Source organism: Neoarius graeffei, chromosome 10, assembly GCF_027579695.1.
Source record: "Neoarius graeffei isolate fNeoGra1 chromosome 10, fNeoGra1.pri, whole genome shotgun sequence".
Taxonomy (NCBI): Eukaryota; Metazoa; Chordata; class Actinopteri; order Siluriformes; family Ariidae; genus Neoarius; species Neoarius graeffei.
This window is the reverse complement of record NC_083578.1, coordinates 76,237,444-76,255,058: the sequence shown is the minus strand read 5'-3', so window position 1 is coordinate 76,255,058 and position 17,615 is coordinate 76,237,444. Positions and strand designations below refer to the sequence as shown.

The window sequence follows — 17,615 nt, the reverse complement described above, 5'->3', positions numbered from 1 at the left end:
CGTTTATGACTGAGGTCAGGGAATAGCACGGCCAGACTGCTTCAGGCTTACAGGAAGTTTACTGTAGTTCAAACAATCACTCTTTACAACCGTGGTGAACTGAAAAGCATCTCAGAATGCACAACTTCAAGGTGTATCAGCTACAACAGCAGAAGACCACATCATGTTCCATTCCTGTCAGACAAAAACAAAAATCTGAGCCTACAGTGGACAAAGCTTTTACTACATCTGTCCAGCTGTTCATCTGTTGCTATATGATTAGATTAGCTGATTGGATAATTCCAAGAATGTGCAGGTTTTCCTAATTAAATCTACAGCGAGTGTATAATAAGAAAAATAAGAAGGTATGACTGATTCCTGTCACCTTTGTGTGTCTGTCCTGTGATTCAGGGACATGTAGGACAAGCATCGTATCTATCTATCATTAGTAACAGGAATATTTTATATACAGGTTAGTAGTTTGTATTCATAGCTGCCTGGTGGATTGATAGGCTCAGTAGGCTAATTGAACAACTAGAAGCAGAAAAAAAAACCCTACGCTTTCCAAAATGTGCTTCACACATCAATGTTGTAACTGTAGCGCACTCTACTCATTTACAATCCCACCACCTGCTTCGTTACACACAGCAGCTTTTACTAGTCAGATTAATTAGCTTGCACAGATGACAAAGTGCAGTGTAAAGCTGTCATATAAGTCTCAGAGTTAGTCGAGAATAAAGAAAGATGCTAACCAGAGTCAAATAATCGAATAAAACTTTTATGCGTAGGGAAAATATCACAGCTCATAACCAAAGGCAGTGGCGCAAACATGATGTGCTGCCTCCAACACAAACTAGCTGACATTTTAAGCCTAGATTTTTACTTTTCATTGGACTGGGGAAGTGCTTGGTGGGTTAAATTAAAAAAAAAAAATTTATTTGTCAACCTTTGGATTTGGTGGCGATAAATATTAACTACTAAAAATCTACAATGGTAATTATTTTGTTATTATAGTCATAGTGATTAAACCTGAAGGTCAGTAATCTAAAATGTTTAAATGATAGAAAGTGCTGTTTTTATATGATGAGATGAGTAGCATGCTATAGATGCACAATGGTGTAACATAGGGAAAAAAAAATTCAGGTTTTGATTTTATGTACTGAAATAACTATTAGGCACAATTTTTACAATATCTATATAAATTAGTTGTTTTTACCCATTTTAACCTTGAAATCAGCATTTTAATGATTACCCATAATGCATTGTTTATCGCACTAAAACAAGCAAAAACGTCATAAGACAGTGGAAATACTACCTTTACTACCTTCACGTGGCGTCTTTCTCGATCGCACATGCCTAGAAGCGTACCTTCTAGAACATTCCTGGGTGGTCACGGACTGTCACGTAGCCTAGTTCGGTTGTGAAACTCGCTAGGATGGAGTATTTTCGCGAGTTTAGTGGCAAACTTTTGCGCCGCAATTTCTCTATTCTCGAAATTTGTAACCCGAAACCCTACAAGAAATGTTTCATAATGTTTGGGATTTTGAAAAATGCTTCTAGCAAGTTTATTTCGCTGTATTTTTCCGTGAAACTTGGCATAAATCATCCTTAAGTGATGAGCATGACATTGTTATTTTGGTCTGGGTCACGGAGTTAGTTGGAAGCGGGAGAAATGAGAGTTTCTCAACTACAGCAGCACTTCTCACTATAGATGGCTGGCGTGTTTCACAGCGTTTGGGATTTACTAAATCGACTAAATCTCTAGATCTACTGAAGCTACGAGGATATAAATCACCAGGATTCTAATTTACTGGGTGAGAAGTATTATATATATTTTTTGAAAGGTTTATTCGCGCTACAAGTCCATGAAAGTTGGAATTGTTCGTGAAGGGGTTAGTTAGATTTTGGTAGCGTGACGCGCACAACAAGCAAAAGAAAAAACAAATTTTCTTCCGAATTTCCTTGCTTTATCAAAATTATTTTTTGATACATTAAAAGACTGTGTGTTTATAATATTTAAGCGATTTTTTTATTATAGAGAATATTTGATCAAAACTTTCAAAACAGCGTTCAAATTGATTTTTCACGGGTGTAAATGTTACGCGTGACGTCCATAATTACGTTAAATTTTAAGAACTAAAATTCTGTTAAAAATTCTAGATTTGTGCTATCATTCTGGGGTTTTGCTGAATAATACTTTAGGGAGTTCTCTTACAATGCTGAAAATTCAATGAGTTTTGGTGAAATTCTAGAAAAGTTATTTACATTTTAACGCGCCTGATAGCGATTGTGCTCACACAGCGTGCTACTCATATAAACTTTTGTGTCTGTAGATGGAAAGTTAAAGAATACAAACCATAGTTCAATAATTAAATATAATGCTGTATATTTGCTAATTACGTCCTTATATCCTTGAATAGTTACATTATAGTCATAAAATACGTACAGGACTACTGTATACTATGATCATAAGGGGATCCGTCAGGATATTTTTTTTCTGCCTGCAAAACGTTTAAGTGCTGAATTGAGTTGAGTTTTTATCTGCTGTGTTTTGTTTGCGTTCCTTTGCATGCAGCTTTCCCTGAAGCTGGTAAGTGTAAGTGTCTACTTTCACCTGTCTTACTATTCTCAAGCCTTTTTTTTAATCATACTACTTCATTATAAACAGAAAGAATGCAGTAGGTCATTTTCAGTGCCTTAGAAATGATTTAACGATTAGACTTGCTTGTGCATTATAGTATGTCTTACATATGCAATTATATTTTCATAGCACAAGAAATTTGCCCAGGAAAGGATCCAGAGGATTGGTTTTTTTGAAAAGGCAGCTTTCGGAAACAAGAGCTAGATGATTAAGTGTGACCTATTAATCAATATTATTTTGTTAATTTTCAAAAAACTTGCTCTCAAAACCATCCTTAATAACAAGAAATGCAATGATAATTAATATTTTGTTTTTTTTTAAACTGAGGTTTAAAGTATATCCAGTAGGTGGCAATGCTGTATTATATATATATTTTTTATTCTCCTTATACAGAAATTTGCCAATTTATGACGTCAGTTATCCTTGAAACAAGTTAGTTTCTGTTATCACTTAAATTTTTGCAGCTACAGTTGTGGTGAGAAGTTTACATACAGTGACATAAATGTCATCTTGGATATGAATGTCATGTCAATATTTGGGTTTTCAGTAATTTCTTTGAACTGTTCTTTTTCTGTGGCAGAATGTACAGCATACATCTGTAATTAAAAAAAAACACACTAGAATTTGGTGCACAAGTTTTAATTTTCTTTGGGTTTTCTGAAATTAACACAGGGTCAAAATTATACATACAGAACACCTAATATTTGGGTAAAATGTCTCTTTGCAAGATTCACCTTGACCAAACATTTTTGTTTACCATGAACAAGCTTCTGGCAGAATTCTGGTTGGATATTTCATGACTCTTCGTGGTAGAATTGGTAGAGTTCAATTAAATTTTTTTTCCTTGGCATGAACTTGACTTATAAACACGGGCCATATATTTTCAATAGGATTGAAGTCAGGACTTGTTTTAAGCTTAATGTTAACCTGCTTTATCCTCCACAACAAGCTCTGATGCGTGTTTGGGTTCATTGTCCTGTTGTAACTCCCAAGTCCCAAGTCTTGTTCAAGTTTCTGATGGTTTATGCTGAAGAATTCTGAGGTAGTTCTCCTTCATTATTCTATCCACTTTGTGCAATGAACCAGTTCCACTGGCAGCAAAACAGCCCCAGAACATGATGATCCTACCACCACCACCACCACCAGCTGGTACAGTGTTCCTCTGTACACAGTGGTCATTGTGGCCAAACAACTCAATCTTTGTCTCATCTGACCATACGGCTATCCTCCAGAAGGCTTTTTTTCTTTGTCCGTGTGGTCAGCTTCAAACTTAAGTTAAGCTTGAAGGTGTCAATTTTGGAGCAGGGGGTTATTTCTTGAATAGCAGCCTCTTAGTCCATGGTGATCTAAACTGTAGACAGTGATCCATCAGCTTCCAGTTCACGGCAGGGCTGTGCCGTGGTGGTTCCCAGGTTGTTCCTGACTATCCAAACCAATTTCCTTTCAGCTGAGGGTGACCGTTTGGGTTTTCTTGTCGCAAAGTGGCCTGGCAAAGTGGCTACCCCTCACAATAACTTGGATACAATTGTTTGAACTGATCTTGGAATTTGCAGTTGTTTAGAAACGGCTCCAAGAGACATTCGGGAGTTGTGTACATCTGCGATCCTCCTTCTCAGATCTGCACTGAGCTCCTTGGACTTTCCCATTTTACTGTGTGTTGGTCAATCCAATGAGTGCTGTAAACAAACCCTTTTTATGAAGGCACAGAGAAGCTACCAGCTGTAGTCAATCATGATCACTAACAGGAAGTTAAGAGACCTCAGCCTTGGCAAGATAAGAGACATTTTGGAAGTTTCAGCACCTCTGAATTGATAATCTAAGTGAGCGTATGTAAATTTTTGACCCTGTATGTATAATTTTGACCCTATGTTGATTTCAGAAAACCCAAAGAAAATTAGCACTTGTGCACCAAATTCTAGTGTTTTTTTTTAATTAAAGATGTATGCTGTACATTCTGCCACAGAAAAAGAACAGTTCAAAGAAATTACTGAAAGCCTAAATACTGCCATGACATTCATATCCAAGATGACATTCATGTCACTGTATGTAAACTTCTGACCACAACTATATATGAAAAATATAATTCCCTCACATTCTCTTAAAAGTAATAAGACCAAAAAATGCATTTTTTTTTTTTTTTTTTACATACAATCTGCAAAATTGAGCATTTTCTGTTCTGAAAACTTTCCTGTGGAGGATTTACCTCTGTTATTAATGAGTTGTGTTTTTGGTTGCAACTTGTGTTCTTGTTCAAATAAAACATTTGGTCAAAACCTCTGTTATATTGGAGACTCCATCTAAACATGAAAAAGAAACCAACTCTTGTATGTTGTGCCTCCTTGCACTCTCAGTTTTTTTGTCCATGTAAAAAGTGATGCAGTTTTTTTTTATACTCGGAGACGAATTGACAATGATACATTCAACATAACCGGTTACAAAGTGATTTTTAAAAACGTTTTCCATATAGTAAAAACTACAGTTGACTTGCTAACTTTAGGACTGCAGTTATCATGAACAGTTTTGCACTCAAGTTTCCATCAATGAAGAGTTTATAACATCAACGAAACTGTCTTCATGTTAAAACTGTTAATGTTATAGTCATGCTGTCTGTTGTTGCCCAAATGAGGATGGGTTCCCTTTTGAGTCTGGTTCCTCTCGAGGTTTCTTCCTCATGTCGTCTGAGGGAGTTTTTCCTTGCCACCGTAGCCACAGGCTCGCTCATTGGGGATAGATTAGGGATAAAATTAGCTCATGTTTTAAGTCGTTCAAATTCTGTAAAGCTGCTTTGCGACAATGTTTATTGTTAAAAGCGCTGTACAAATAAACTTGACTTGACTTAAAAAACAACAACAACAAAAACAAACTGTTCTATCTAAAGATGACATTTCCTCCAATGACATTTATTGTAGATTAGGCTTCAGGTTTTGTGGCTTAATAAAAGGAAAAAGCCTCCAAATACTAAATAGTGAAAGAATACCAATCTAGCAAACAAATTACTAGCTGTAATTTCAACTCTCTCTCTCTCTCTCTCTCTCTCTCTCTCTCTCGCTCTCTGTGTTTAGGGAACGGTCCAAGAGGATTATAGTCATTTACCCCCAGAGCAACGGCGAAAGAAACTGCAGGCCAAGCTTAATGACATCAGCAAAGACATCCAGAAAGAGATGGATCAGAGGTATGTCTACACACACACACACACACACACACACACACACACACACACACTCATGTTTGTTTCACTATCCTTGTGACAACCGTCCACTGACACAATTATTATTACATTTAATTAATGCTGTGCCTGCACCTCAACCTAACCGTAACCTTAACCTCCGTAATGAAAAGGAAACTTTTTGGCTCTTGTATTTATTTTAATCTCATCTCATTCTCATCTCATTATCTCTAGCCGCTTTATCCTTCTACAGGGTCGCAGGCAAGCTGGAGCCTATCCCAGCTGACTATGGGCGAAAGGCGGGGTACACCCTGGACAAGTCGCCAGGTCATCACAGGGCTGACACATAGACACAGACAACCATTCACCCTCACATTCACACCTACGGTCAATTTAGAGTCACCAGTTAACCTAACCTGCATGTCTTTGGACTGTGGAGGAAACCGGAGCACCCGGAGGAAACCCACGCGGACACGGGGAGAACATGCAAACTCCACACAGAAAGGCCCTCGTCGGCCACGGGGCTCGAACCCAGGACCTTCTTGCTGTGAGGCGACAGCGCTAACCACTACACCACCATGCTGCCCCTTTTATTTTAATTTTTGTTTAAAAAACAAAACACAGCAGCAATTTCCCTGTGGGGACCATCCAAATGTCCCCACAAGGTTGAAATTTTCAGATTTTACTATCTTTGTGGGGACATCTGGTCCCCGGTAGTATATAAAAACACACACACACACACACACACACACACACACACACACACACACACACACACACACACACACACACACTTTCCACAATGCAGATTTTATTTCAATTCCAAGGCTGTTGTCAGCCCCAGAATGAATTTGGAACCACTAGTGAAAGTCCAATATTCTTCCAGGAATTACTGTTGTAATTATGATATTGTTTCAGCACAAATACCACATTATGTTTCTCTTCCCACTGACCGCAGGGACGCGCTGAATAAAATGAAGGAAGTGTACATTAAGAACCCTCACATGGGCGACCCAAACAGTGTGGACCCGCGTTTAGAGGAGGTGCGGCAGAGCATCGAGAAACTCCAGCTTGAGGCACACAAATATGAGGTGAAGCCCTTATCATTTAATATTTAACAATTATTCACTGAATGTAAAGTGAATATCGGTGAATAATAACAACTGAGATGAAGTCGAGGTTATTATTAAACGATATTCACCGAGTCGGAGGCGGATTATTGCTTTAGTATAGGTGATCATTAAAAAAAGTCGTGTGGAAAAAAATTATTTCAAACTTCAAAAGCAGCATGGAAATGTAATAACGGCGCAGCGCAGACTTGTATCATTTGCCGACTCACAAAATACTTTATGTAGATAGATAAATAACAGGTAATAGATAAAATAAAATCACAGTTCCACCTTACCTTTGAATAGTTTTAGACCAAACTTATAGCATCTTTAGTGCTTTTAGGAACAACATTTTCTTTCATACTTTGTAATTCTTCCTCACTTGTTTGACAAAGCGCTTGGCCGTCACTTGAGGTGATTATCGAGAAATAATCCGAATTTCTCGACCAATCAGTGTGCACAATTTTCTATAATCATCTGCGTATTTATACTAAAAACATATATGGGTCCGTCTCAGAAACTGGCCTCTCATTTGGGACATTATGGTCAAAAAATAAATTTTCTAATTTTACTATTTTTTTTTGCATTTACCTAACACTCAATGTTTCTTTTGTCATGTTTAATAAGAATAAAGATAGCATCTTGCTTTATCTGGCCTCCACTGTGGACATTTTTTTTTATTACAATTCAAATGCTTTTGTAAAATTGATTTACATATAAAATAACTACATCATGAAGAATTAAAGCCCCTCCTTCACAGATGAGTGAAAATATTGAATACATTTCCTCTTTTTGATTGCTTGGGTTAAAAATGCCACGTTATGATGACTGAATTGATTATTCACTTAAATATGAATAATATGATACATTTTGGGTATTTGATATGGCGAAATAGGATAATAGGACACAACGGAAAAATCAAGAACACACCGGAAAGATGAGAATAACGGCGGTGGTAAAAGAACAGCGACTGTACCGGCTGAAGGTCGCGCGGGTCTCTGCTGCGGCGCGCAAGCAACGGGACATCACTACCACACCGGACGGAGCGCAAGGCAGGGGTGGGGCAAAATGACTGGCCGTAGATTCTATCAAAAGTTCGATCTAAATTGACCACGGTTGCAAAATATTGGCCAAAAATACGCAAACACTACGAAATATGAAAGTAAGATGAAAAAGAAACATTCTATTGCCTTATACTGCCAGACTAAAACAAAATAAAACTGTCAAAACTCACCTTTTCAGTGATAAAGTCCGAACAGATCACCCGCGTAACAGAAAGACCGTAAATGGAAGCACGATCAACTTCTAACTGCTGGAGTGGAAAATTCCATTCTACACATGCAAATTGTTAATGTGTGTCCTTCCCCGCACACAGATAACACGCTACGATAAAAAATAGACCACAGCTCATTTTATAGCTCAGAAATTCATGCAAGACCAGCTACTATTGTAATGTATTCTGTAAGAAACATATTCTGTACCTAACTTTCAGCTTTCGTTTTAAAAAACAAAATCGCAGATTTATAACTAAATTTTTAAATGGCGTAGTGACTTTAAGTTACTACTTTTGGTGAGGTAGTGACCTTGACCCTGAGGCTTTCCGTTTAGATCAAAACACACGATCGTATTGGTTTTGGGTATGCGGAAAATGGAGTTACAACGGCGATCAAATATTTTGCATGATGTTTTATTACGGTTATGATTATTCTGTGAGCACACCAATCCTTAGGTGTATAAGTTACAACTTAAAATACAATTAGTGATAACTGTAGACAGTGGCGTGCACAGACATTTTGGGGGGCTAAGTGCTCTGGGGGGAAAAAAGGGCACTTTTTTGCGCATGTGGAACACCTTATTATAAAAGTCTGAGATTTAACCCTCCTCTTGTGTTCATAATCATATCAAAGTTTTGGGTATTTTTCTGTAGTTCCATCTTTAAAAAGTCTGATAAAGTCTGAAAGTCTGATCTTCCCGTCACTGACTTGAGTCTCAAGACTGCGTTTATTCATAGATTTCCGTGAGATCATCTTAAAATTTGTAACGAAATATACACACTCAATGGGCTCAACGGAGCTCTCCTTTATTTGCATAACGGCGTGCATACTAGCATAACGTGATATTCTTAATCATGTTATAAAAACAGGTCGGAATTGATGGAGAGTGGGGTTGCCTCAATGGTTTAGGCTACATTTAAAATGTTGTTCAGTTTGTTTCTCCATATGGAAAGGGAGCAAATAAGCTGGCAAAGGCTGCCATGTGCAGTTGTTTCTGTATGCAACGGGCTGCTTCACGACAAAATAATTACAGCTGGGCTTAGAGGGCAAACAATACATTTTCACTCGATTCATGTGTTACCTGGCTGGTGGGGCAGGGGAAGAGCTGACTGACTGCCCGATGTGTTGTCTGCGCTACGACAAGGCCGTGGCTTCCAGGACGCTATGCTGCTGCAACCTCACATTGAATGCACTGCACGCTTGTTCACGTGACAGAGCAAGAGAGACAGAGGTCCGGTGTGTGTGCGGAGGGGGCACACATCGGGACATTATTTTCACACACGCTTTTAATGCCGCGGCTTTTCTAAAAGATCATGTCGACATTGGCCTCAGTAAACTGTAAAAAAAAAATTCAAAAGGGCACTTTTTTGGACAGAGGGCAGAGGGGCAGGTGCTTGAGCACCACCTCGTGTCTATCTGTGCACGCCACTGACTGTAGACTTTTCAGTGGACTACAACCTTTTTAAGGGAATGCGATGTAGTCAACCATTTATGATGTCCCAGATCAAGCCGCCATTTTTCCACAAATTTGCAGAACTTTTGCCAAATTCTGAATAGAGTATTCACATCAAAGATTTAGTTTTATCTGTATTATTTCTTTCATCATTTTATTTCAAATTAAAACCAACATCACCATTCAAAAACGTATAGTTTATTGACTGTGAGTATATTTAGTGGGGTACCCCCACAGTACCCAGTTTCTGAGACAGACCCATATGTAAAAAAACAAACAAACAAAAAACCTGGATCCCATTAAGCTCATAGAATTAATGTAGAATCTCATCTCATTATCTGTAGCCGCTTTATCCTGTTCTACAGGGTCGCAGGCAAGCTGGAGCCTATCCCAGCTGACTACGGGCGAAAGGCGGGGTACACCCTGGACAAGTTGCCAGGTCATCACAGGGCTGACACATAGACACAGACAACCATTCATACTCACATTCACACCTACGGTCAATTTAGAGTCACCAGTTAACCTAACCTGCATGTCTTTGGACTGTGGGGGAAACCGGAGTACCCGGAGGAAACCCACGCGGACACGGGGAGAACATGCAAACTCCACACAGAAAGGCCCTCGCCGGCCCCGGGGCTCGAACCCAGGACCTTCTTGCTGTGAGGCGACAGCGCTAACCACTACACCACCGTGCCGCCCATTAATGTAGAAATAATGTTCTATTTTTTCTATATATTAAAATCTGTTTTTATTTAAAGATGTTACATTTTTGAGCTGCTGGTGTTTTAGAATTGTTTGCCATTAGGTCTTGGTGATATCTGATTCTTCTGGACTAGTCCTAAATGATATGAGGATTTAGGAGCTGTTTTTAATGTTAAACTGATTTGTGAATTACTCTCATTCTAAAGAAGTTGGAAGTTTTGTTTTTATTTATTTGAGACTCTAACTAAGCCTATACAGTAAGTAGCCTGGCAGATGTGGAAAAGCTATCATAAACAGGAACTATGGATATCAGAAACTAACTTGTTTCCCAAACATTCAACACCATTAAATGTAGCATAACATAAACGTGACACTTTTGGCACGATGCTTTTATAGGACGTACTGTTAGAAGAAAATAATAGACTTTCGTGTGGGAACAGTAACTCCATCACATATTCCATGTAACATATTCAAGTTACATGTCTTTTGGGTATGTTTTTAATTGTAACCAATATAACAGGGTTGACTAATGCCCATGTTCTTCCTGTCTCCTCATAGACCTGGCTAACAGACGTGGAGAGGAAGCTGCTGGAGAAGGACAGCACTCTGAGGAGACAAAGCGCCCCGTTTGAATCGCAGGGCAACACGGGCAACGTTGCTAACAGCTGTGCCCAGAACAGAGAGAGGTACTCCTGAAGCACACACACACACACACACACACACACACACACACACACCCTTCCTGCCTGCCTCCCTGTAGTATTCTGTCACCTCGCCCTTACTAACTTTGTATTCATTTAGACTGTTGTATGTATTACATGTCTTCTGTGCACAGTCCGGACGGCAGCTATACGGAAGACCCCAGCACAGAGACAGTGCAGTTCAAGTCCCGCAGCACCGAGTTCGATGATGAGTTCGATGATGAAGAACCTTTACCCACCATAGGAACGTGCAAGGCTCTCTACCCTTTCGAAGGTAGCGGCAGAAATGTCCTAGAGGATGGAGTGCATTTTCTTCTCCTTTATTGATTTAAAAAATTCATTGTTGAGAATTTTTTTTCCCCAACATCCTAACCGGCGGCACGGTGGTGTAGTGGTTAGCGCTGTCGCCTCACAGCAAGAAGGTCCGGGTTCGAGCCCCGTGGTCGGCGAGGGGCTTTCTGTGCGGAGTTTGCATGTTCTCCCCGTGTCCGCGTGGGTTTCCTCCGGGTGCTCCGGTTTCCCCCACAGTCCAAAGACATGCAGGTTAGGTTAACTGGTGACTCTAAATTGACCGTAGGTGTGAATGTGAGTGTGAATGGTTGTCTGTGTCTATGTGTCAGCCCTGTGATGACCTGGCGACTTGTCCAGGGTGTACCCCGCCTTTCGCCCATAGTCAGCTGGGATAGGCTCCAGCTTGCCTGCGACCCTGTAGAAGGATAAAGCGGCTAGAGATAATGAGATGAGAACATCCTAACCTGTTACAAGAGTAACTTGTGAGCAATTGACCCTCCAGTGCTAACGTGGCTAACACTGAATCAGAGCTGTAGGAGACGTCAATTGACGTCAATTCCATAGCTTTCATAACCCTTGTGTTCTTCTTTTCAGGTCAAAATGAATATTGTGTTGATGAAACATCTCAACTAGTCTAATCACGGTTTCATGTAAATTTGTACTGAGATCATTTAACAACAGTCATTGTTAGAAAATAGTTTTACAGAAATCCAGATAATATACACTCACCGGCCACTTAGGTACACCCATCCACCTGCTGTTTTATACAGTTATCTAATCAGCCAATCCCTCGAACAGCAGCACAATGCATCAAATCATGCAGATACAAATCAAGAGCTTCAGTTAATTAGTGTTCACTTCAAACATCAGAATGGGAAAAACTGTGATCTCAAAGTGTGACTTTCTTTCACTGTGGCATGGGTGTTGGTTTGAGCCAGATGGACTGGTTTGAGTATTTCAGAAACTGCTGATCTCCTGGGGTTTTCACACACAACACTCTCTAGAGTTTACACAGACAGAATGGTGCGAAAAACAAAAAAACATTGACTTGAGTGAGCGACAGAGCTGTGGGTGGAAACAAACACCTTGTTGATAAGAGAGATCAGAGGAAAATGGCCAGAGCTGCCAGGAAGGATACAGTAACTCATAGCAACTCTTTACAACCATGATGAGCAGAAAAGCATCTTGGCATGCAACAGCAGAAGAACACATTGGGTTCCACTCTTGCCAGCCAAGAACAAGAATCTTAGAATCAAGAACAAGTTCCTGTTAAAGTGGCCAGTGAGTTTATCTTTCTCTGGCTGGACGAGATAATCAGATTACAGTAGAAGAACACAAGAGAGATTAAAAGAGGAACTCTGAGATCTATGAGGAACGCTGTGATTTGACTAGTAGTGCTAGAAGTAGAAAGCATGACCCAAACAATAGCAGCAGCTTGAAGAGTGTACAGCTCAGGAAACAGATGTTGCAAAATACAGTATCAAGTACCATACTTAAGCACGGTGCTTGACTTGTGGTGTATTTCGTAATCAGAGTGTAAGCTGAGACTTCAGCACGCATACCCATGACCACTTAACCTTCAAATCATTTTGATGGCAAAAATATGGCTGTATATTGCACAACTTATATTACGAAGATATATTCCATATATCTAATTATCTAATTAGATACACTGCCAGGCAAGCTTTTTAAAAGGATTTCAGTAGTCACTATTATTGTCGCAAGTGTTAACCAAATGATACGGAATTGAATTATACTAAAGGACGTAAAAGCAACCTAAACTATTTTTGAACTTATTATTCACTCTCAGATCATAATGGGACTCAGATATACTGTATATTATCGTCATCACACTCGTACATATATGCCTGTCGAATATGTGCTTGTCCCCTTCCAAAACCATGAGTGTTCATGTTTGCTGCCCCCCCCCTTTTTCTTTTTTTTTTTTTACAACTGGAACAACTTCCAGTCTTCTGGGAAGGCTTTCCACTAGATTTTGGAGTGTGGCTGTGAGGATTTGTGCACATTGAGCCACGAGAGCATTAGTGAGGTCAGGCATTGATGTTGACTGAGGAGGCCTGGGATGTAGTCAGTGTTCCAGTTCATCCCTTCAGTGTGGTTGAGGTCAGGACTCACCAGTTTTGGCCAACCGTGTCTTGATGGACCGCACTGGAATATGTTTCGGCTGGTTAGCTCCAGTGAAGGGAAATCTTAATGCTACAGTAAACAGTGCTTCCAGTGTTGTGGCAACAGTTTAGGGAAGACCCACGTGTGAAGGTGAAGGTCAGGTGCCCATATACTTTTGGACATACAGTGTTGAACTGGTAATCTTGAAGTTTAGGCATTGGACGAAGAGGGAGTTTGGACAGGTGACAAAGCAAGCACCATTTTGAACCAAAAAGGTCTGAAAATATTATGGCATCCTCAGTTGGAAAACTGCGAGTTGGCCTAGTGGTTTGTGTGTCCACCTCTTGACTAGGAGATTAAGAGGTCTATTCATGCTCGGGTCATACCAAAGACCATCATAAAAATGATACCTCCTGCCATCTGGCGAGGCTCATTACAATACAGATGCGAGTAGGGAGTCAAACTCTTGCAGTTACCAGAGGACTGAAATCCCACTGTAACCCCAGCTATGTAATAGGTGAGAGACCAAGGGCTATAGAAATGGAGATTGGTGTTGCCCAATGTACCTTAAGGGCCTGGTTAGTCATCGGCTGTCTGTCACTAGCAATGATGACTGCTTCATTAGGATACGCAGAAATGCAGATGGGCCATAAGCCCCGCACCAGAGCGACAAAGCCATCCGCAGCGGCGGCACGAACGGCCCAGCCGAGACGCCACGGAATGCCTGGCCTCATGAGCTCTCGTATACTATTCTCCTCTCCTAATGAAGCACCTTGCACAGTAAGATAAGACAAATGATATCGTGCTCCCATCGTGTTGTCTCTCTGGACCGCCAGACCTGATGCCAAGTGGTGCACAAGTGCCACAGACCTGACAGGTATGAAAGTTGTCCCACAGTGACAACTGACTTGCTGAGTGATGTCATCCATTAGCCATTTGAGTGGCTCTTCCGCATACCATCTGGTGGTGTGCCATTGACCCTGTTGGGTTTATCTGCCATGTTGCACCGAAAGGTGCCCTGCTGCCACCTTATTGGTGATGTACTATTTAACCCATGTCTGGAACCCAGGCAGGTGCTACCACTCTGGGTCAGAGCGAACCTGGGAGCAATGGTGATTAAGGGGTAACTCCACTTTCCCCAATACTCAAGTCCTCCTGGACCCGAGACTCACTTGGTGGGAGACTGCCTGGGAAGACAAGATCCTGACACAGGAGGAACTTAGATTTTTTTTTCAGTTTGAAAATACTGAACACCACACCCCCATTTGTGCAGCTTTATATTACATTACAGGCATTTACCAGACGCTCATCTCCAGAACGACGTACAACATACCCAGAGCAGTTGAGGTTAGGTGCCTTGCTCAAGGGCACCTCAGCCATTCCTGCTGGTCCAGGGAACCGAACCAGTGACCTTTTGGTCCCAAAGCTGCTTCTCTGACCATTAGGCCATGGCTTCCCCATGTTTCTTGTAATTTAGTATCAAATCTACGATATCCTATGTCTCAATCAAGATTCTCAATCTCAGCAGCTCTACCCATTTCACCACTGGTGCATCCATTGCTCACCACTGATTTGAACTTTCTAGTTAACTTGTGTTTACCTGAGTCACTACTGCTGTTAGGTAGTGAGCAGAACATGAGGGTTCAGTATATTGAGTATGCTGTTTGTATGTATAATTCCTCAAACATGTCCTCTAACTTTGTCATCTCTTTTCTTGCTTTAGGCCAGAACGAGGGCACCATCCCGATGGCGGAAGGCGAGATGTTGTACGTAATCGAGGAAGACAAAGGCGACGGCTGGACTCGTGTGCGCAGGAACGAGGATGAGGAGGGATACGTGCCCACGTCCTATATCAAGCTCTGCTTCGATGCCAACTCCAAAGGTGCCATGACCTATATTTAACCCACAGAGCTAAAACGACATGCGCCTTCCTCTGACTATCCCTGTCCTCTGGCCATTTTTATCGGCCAGGACGACGGTGTACTGTATAATGTTCACTTTAGGCCATTTTTGCTTTTTAAAAAGTTTTTTTTTTTTTTGCATATTAGAATGCAAGAGAGATTTTGAGAGAGAAAGACAGGGAGCTGGACGGACTAGAAGCTATCTGAAAAACCATCGCCATCCTATAGGACAGGAAGGGAACTGAACTCCATGTGCAACGCATCATGTAGCATATCAGACTATTTCTGTCAGTATTTATAGGCTTCATTATTTTGCATCTCTCTCCCTCAGTGTGAATAAGAAAAAAAAAAAAGACTTTTGTGTCCATAAGGATGAGAAGGCAATAGAGCCGCCATTGAGGTGTGCTAGTAGAAAACGCTGCTTAATCTACATTTCATATCATATATTTGGATATTGTGGTTGTTTTTGTATTTAAAAAAAAAAAAAGCCTGTCTATGGCTGAGCCACAGGTAATACTTCTTTTTGAGCTAAAAGTGGAATTCTTTAAATTTAGTGAAGAGATTGACAGTCAGCAATAAAGGTGTTGTGAGACTCCAGTCAAATATTAGATTGTATTAAAAAAAAAGGAATACATTTTCAATTTTTATTACACTTTCTGTACTTGAGTGTCTCAAATCCTAAATTATATCACTGTAAATACTCTACGAGTGCGCATGAAAGAACAATGTCTAGTCTAACGTTTACTCAGGTACTTATTTCTTTGTATTTGTTTACCTAATAAATGTACAACATTTTCCCCAAGCAGTTCGATTCAAGCTAAACGTGTACTGTATAATCATAATAATAATTAAAAAAAGAACTAGCTACGTTAATTCCTGCATGCTCATAACAAATTTAGCTTTGAATAGCTTTACGTTTTCCATGATCTCTGATTTGAGACAGCAGCTGCTAAACCAAGCTCATGTAGTCAAAGAGCTTTAAAACGAAATCGATTTTATGACGTGGTGAGAAAATAAAAAAGTCCACAATCAACATTTTGCATGCAGTTCTTATCACGACTGGCAAGGCAAACCTGTTGAAAACATTTCCATGAGGCGAAGAAGAAGAAGAAAAAAGCACATATTGTGATTTATGATGCTAATAGTATCGATGTGACTGCTGCTGCTTCTGCATGCTTTTTAACACGTACAGGGTTTCTGTCGCTGTAATATTAACGCTTGTCCATAGTTTTTTTTTTTAAGCTGTAAATTCTGCCTCACTGCTTTATAGACTGATACAGGAGAAAATATTAAAATATTAACACTGACACATTTTTGATCACCTGCTAAGTGGTGAATTGACGTATGTGTAAAAATGAATGTAGGAAAACGGCGACGAAGTATTGTCATGGGTTAGTACTGTGTTTTTGGACTGGTAGATGTAATTGAGTAGAAGACTTTCCCACCCAGGTGCATGTGGTGCGCATCGTCTGGATAACTTCACACAGGTCGAGGCCTTCCAACAAACCTGTATTAGCAATAAATCCCGCAGTCATAGATGCTATCTTTTCCTGAGCCCTTGTCAACGGGTTCTCATAGGGTCGACGCAGAACCCAGGCAGGTTCATAGAACCACATAAACATTTCTAAGATTACTGATATCTATTCTTTACACAGATTCCTGTGAAATACCAGATGGTCAAAATGTTTTGACTTCCGTTGTATTGAGTAAGCTGTAAAAGTCACATCACCTGCTTGTGGGCAAATAAAAGTGTCTTATAGTCCAGAAATTACGGTATTCCTATGCCACATGTCTAACATCTTGTGTGATTTTTTTTTTTGTTTTGTTTTGTTTTCCTTTGCTTTTGTTTTTTATTTTTGTTCTTTTCTTTGCAGATCCCTAAAAGCGTTTGGCTGGCACAGGAGTGGCAGGGCAAGCGTCCTTGCGTGAAACATCCTCCTCTTTAATGCGTAGTCAGAGAGGTGCTGTGTGAGGCCGTCTGACAGGCCGATCCATTCTTAACACAAACTCTGAATCTCCTCTTCTTCGGGCCAGAGGCAAAAAACACACCTGCTCGGAATATTGTCTGAGATCTTTTTGTTTCTTTTTTTTTTGTTTGTTTGTTTTTTGTTTTTTTGTTTTGTTTTGTTTTTTAATAACTCGTGTGCTAATGATTTGCAGAGCTTGCTTCTCGTGTGAGCCTAGACTCTAGATTCTCAGCCTTGTGTAGTAGCTGCTTGCTGTCTGACCAGAGCCATTAGATCTAAAGTCTAGCCTTCAGAATCAGATACA

The 17,615-nt window shown here is 40.2% G+C and overlaps 1 protein-coding gene across 1 annotated transcript in view; it reads left to right on the top strand.

The window, feature by feature from the left end:
• fnbp1a (formin binding protein 1a) overlaps positions 1 to 15,345 on the top strand; it is a 62,803-nt gene extending 47,458 nt beyond the window's left edge. The window contains exons 11-15 of the mRNA XM_060932337.1: positions 5,683 to 5,792; positions 6,745 to 6,877; positions 10,883 to 11,010; positions 11,160 to 11,299; positions 15,167 to 15,345. Coding sequence (XP_060788320.1) covers positions 5,683 to 5,792; positions 6,745 to 6,877; positions 10,883 to 11,010; positions 11,160 to 11,299; positions 15,167 to 15,345 — 690 coding nt within the window. The remainder of the gene's footprint in view (positions 1 to 5,682; positions 5,793 to 6,744; positions 6,878 to 10,882; positions 11,011 to 11,159; positions 11,300 to 15,166) is intronic.
• Positions 15,346 to 17,615: the final 2,270 nt, after the last annotated feature.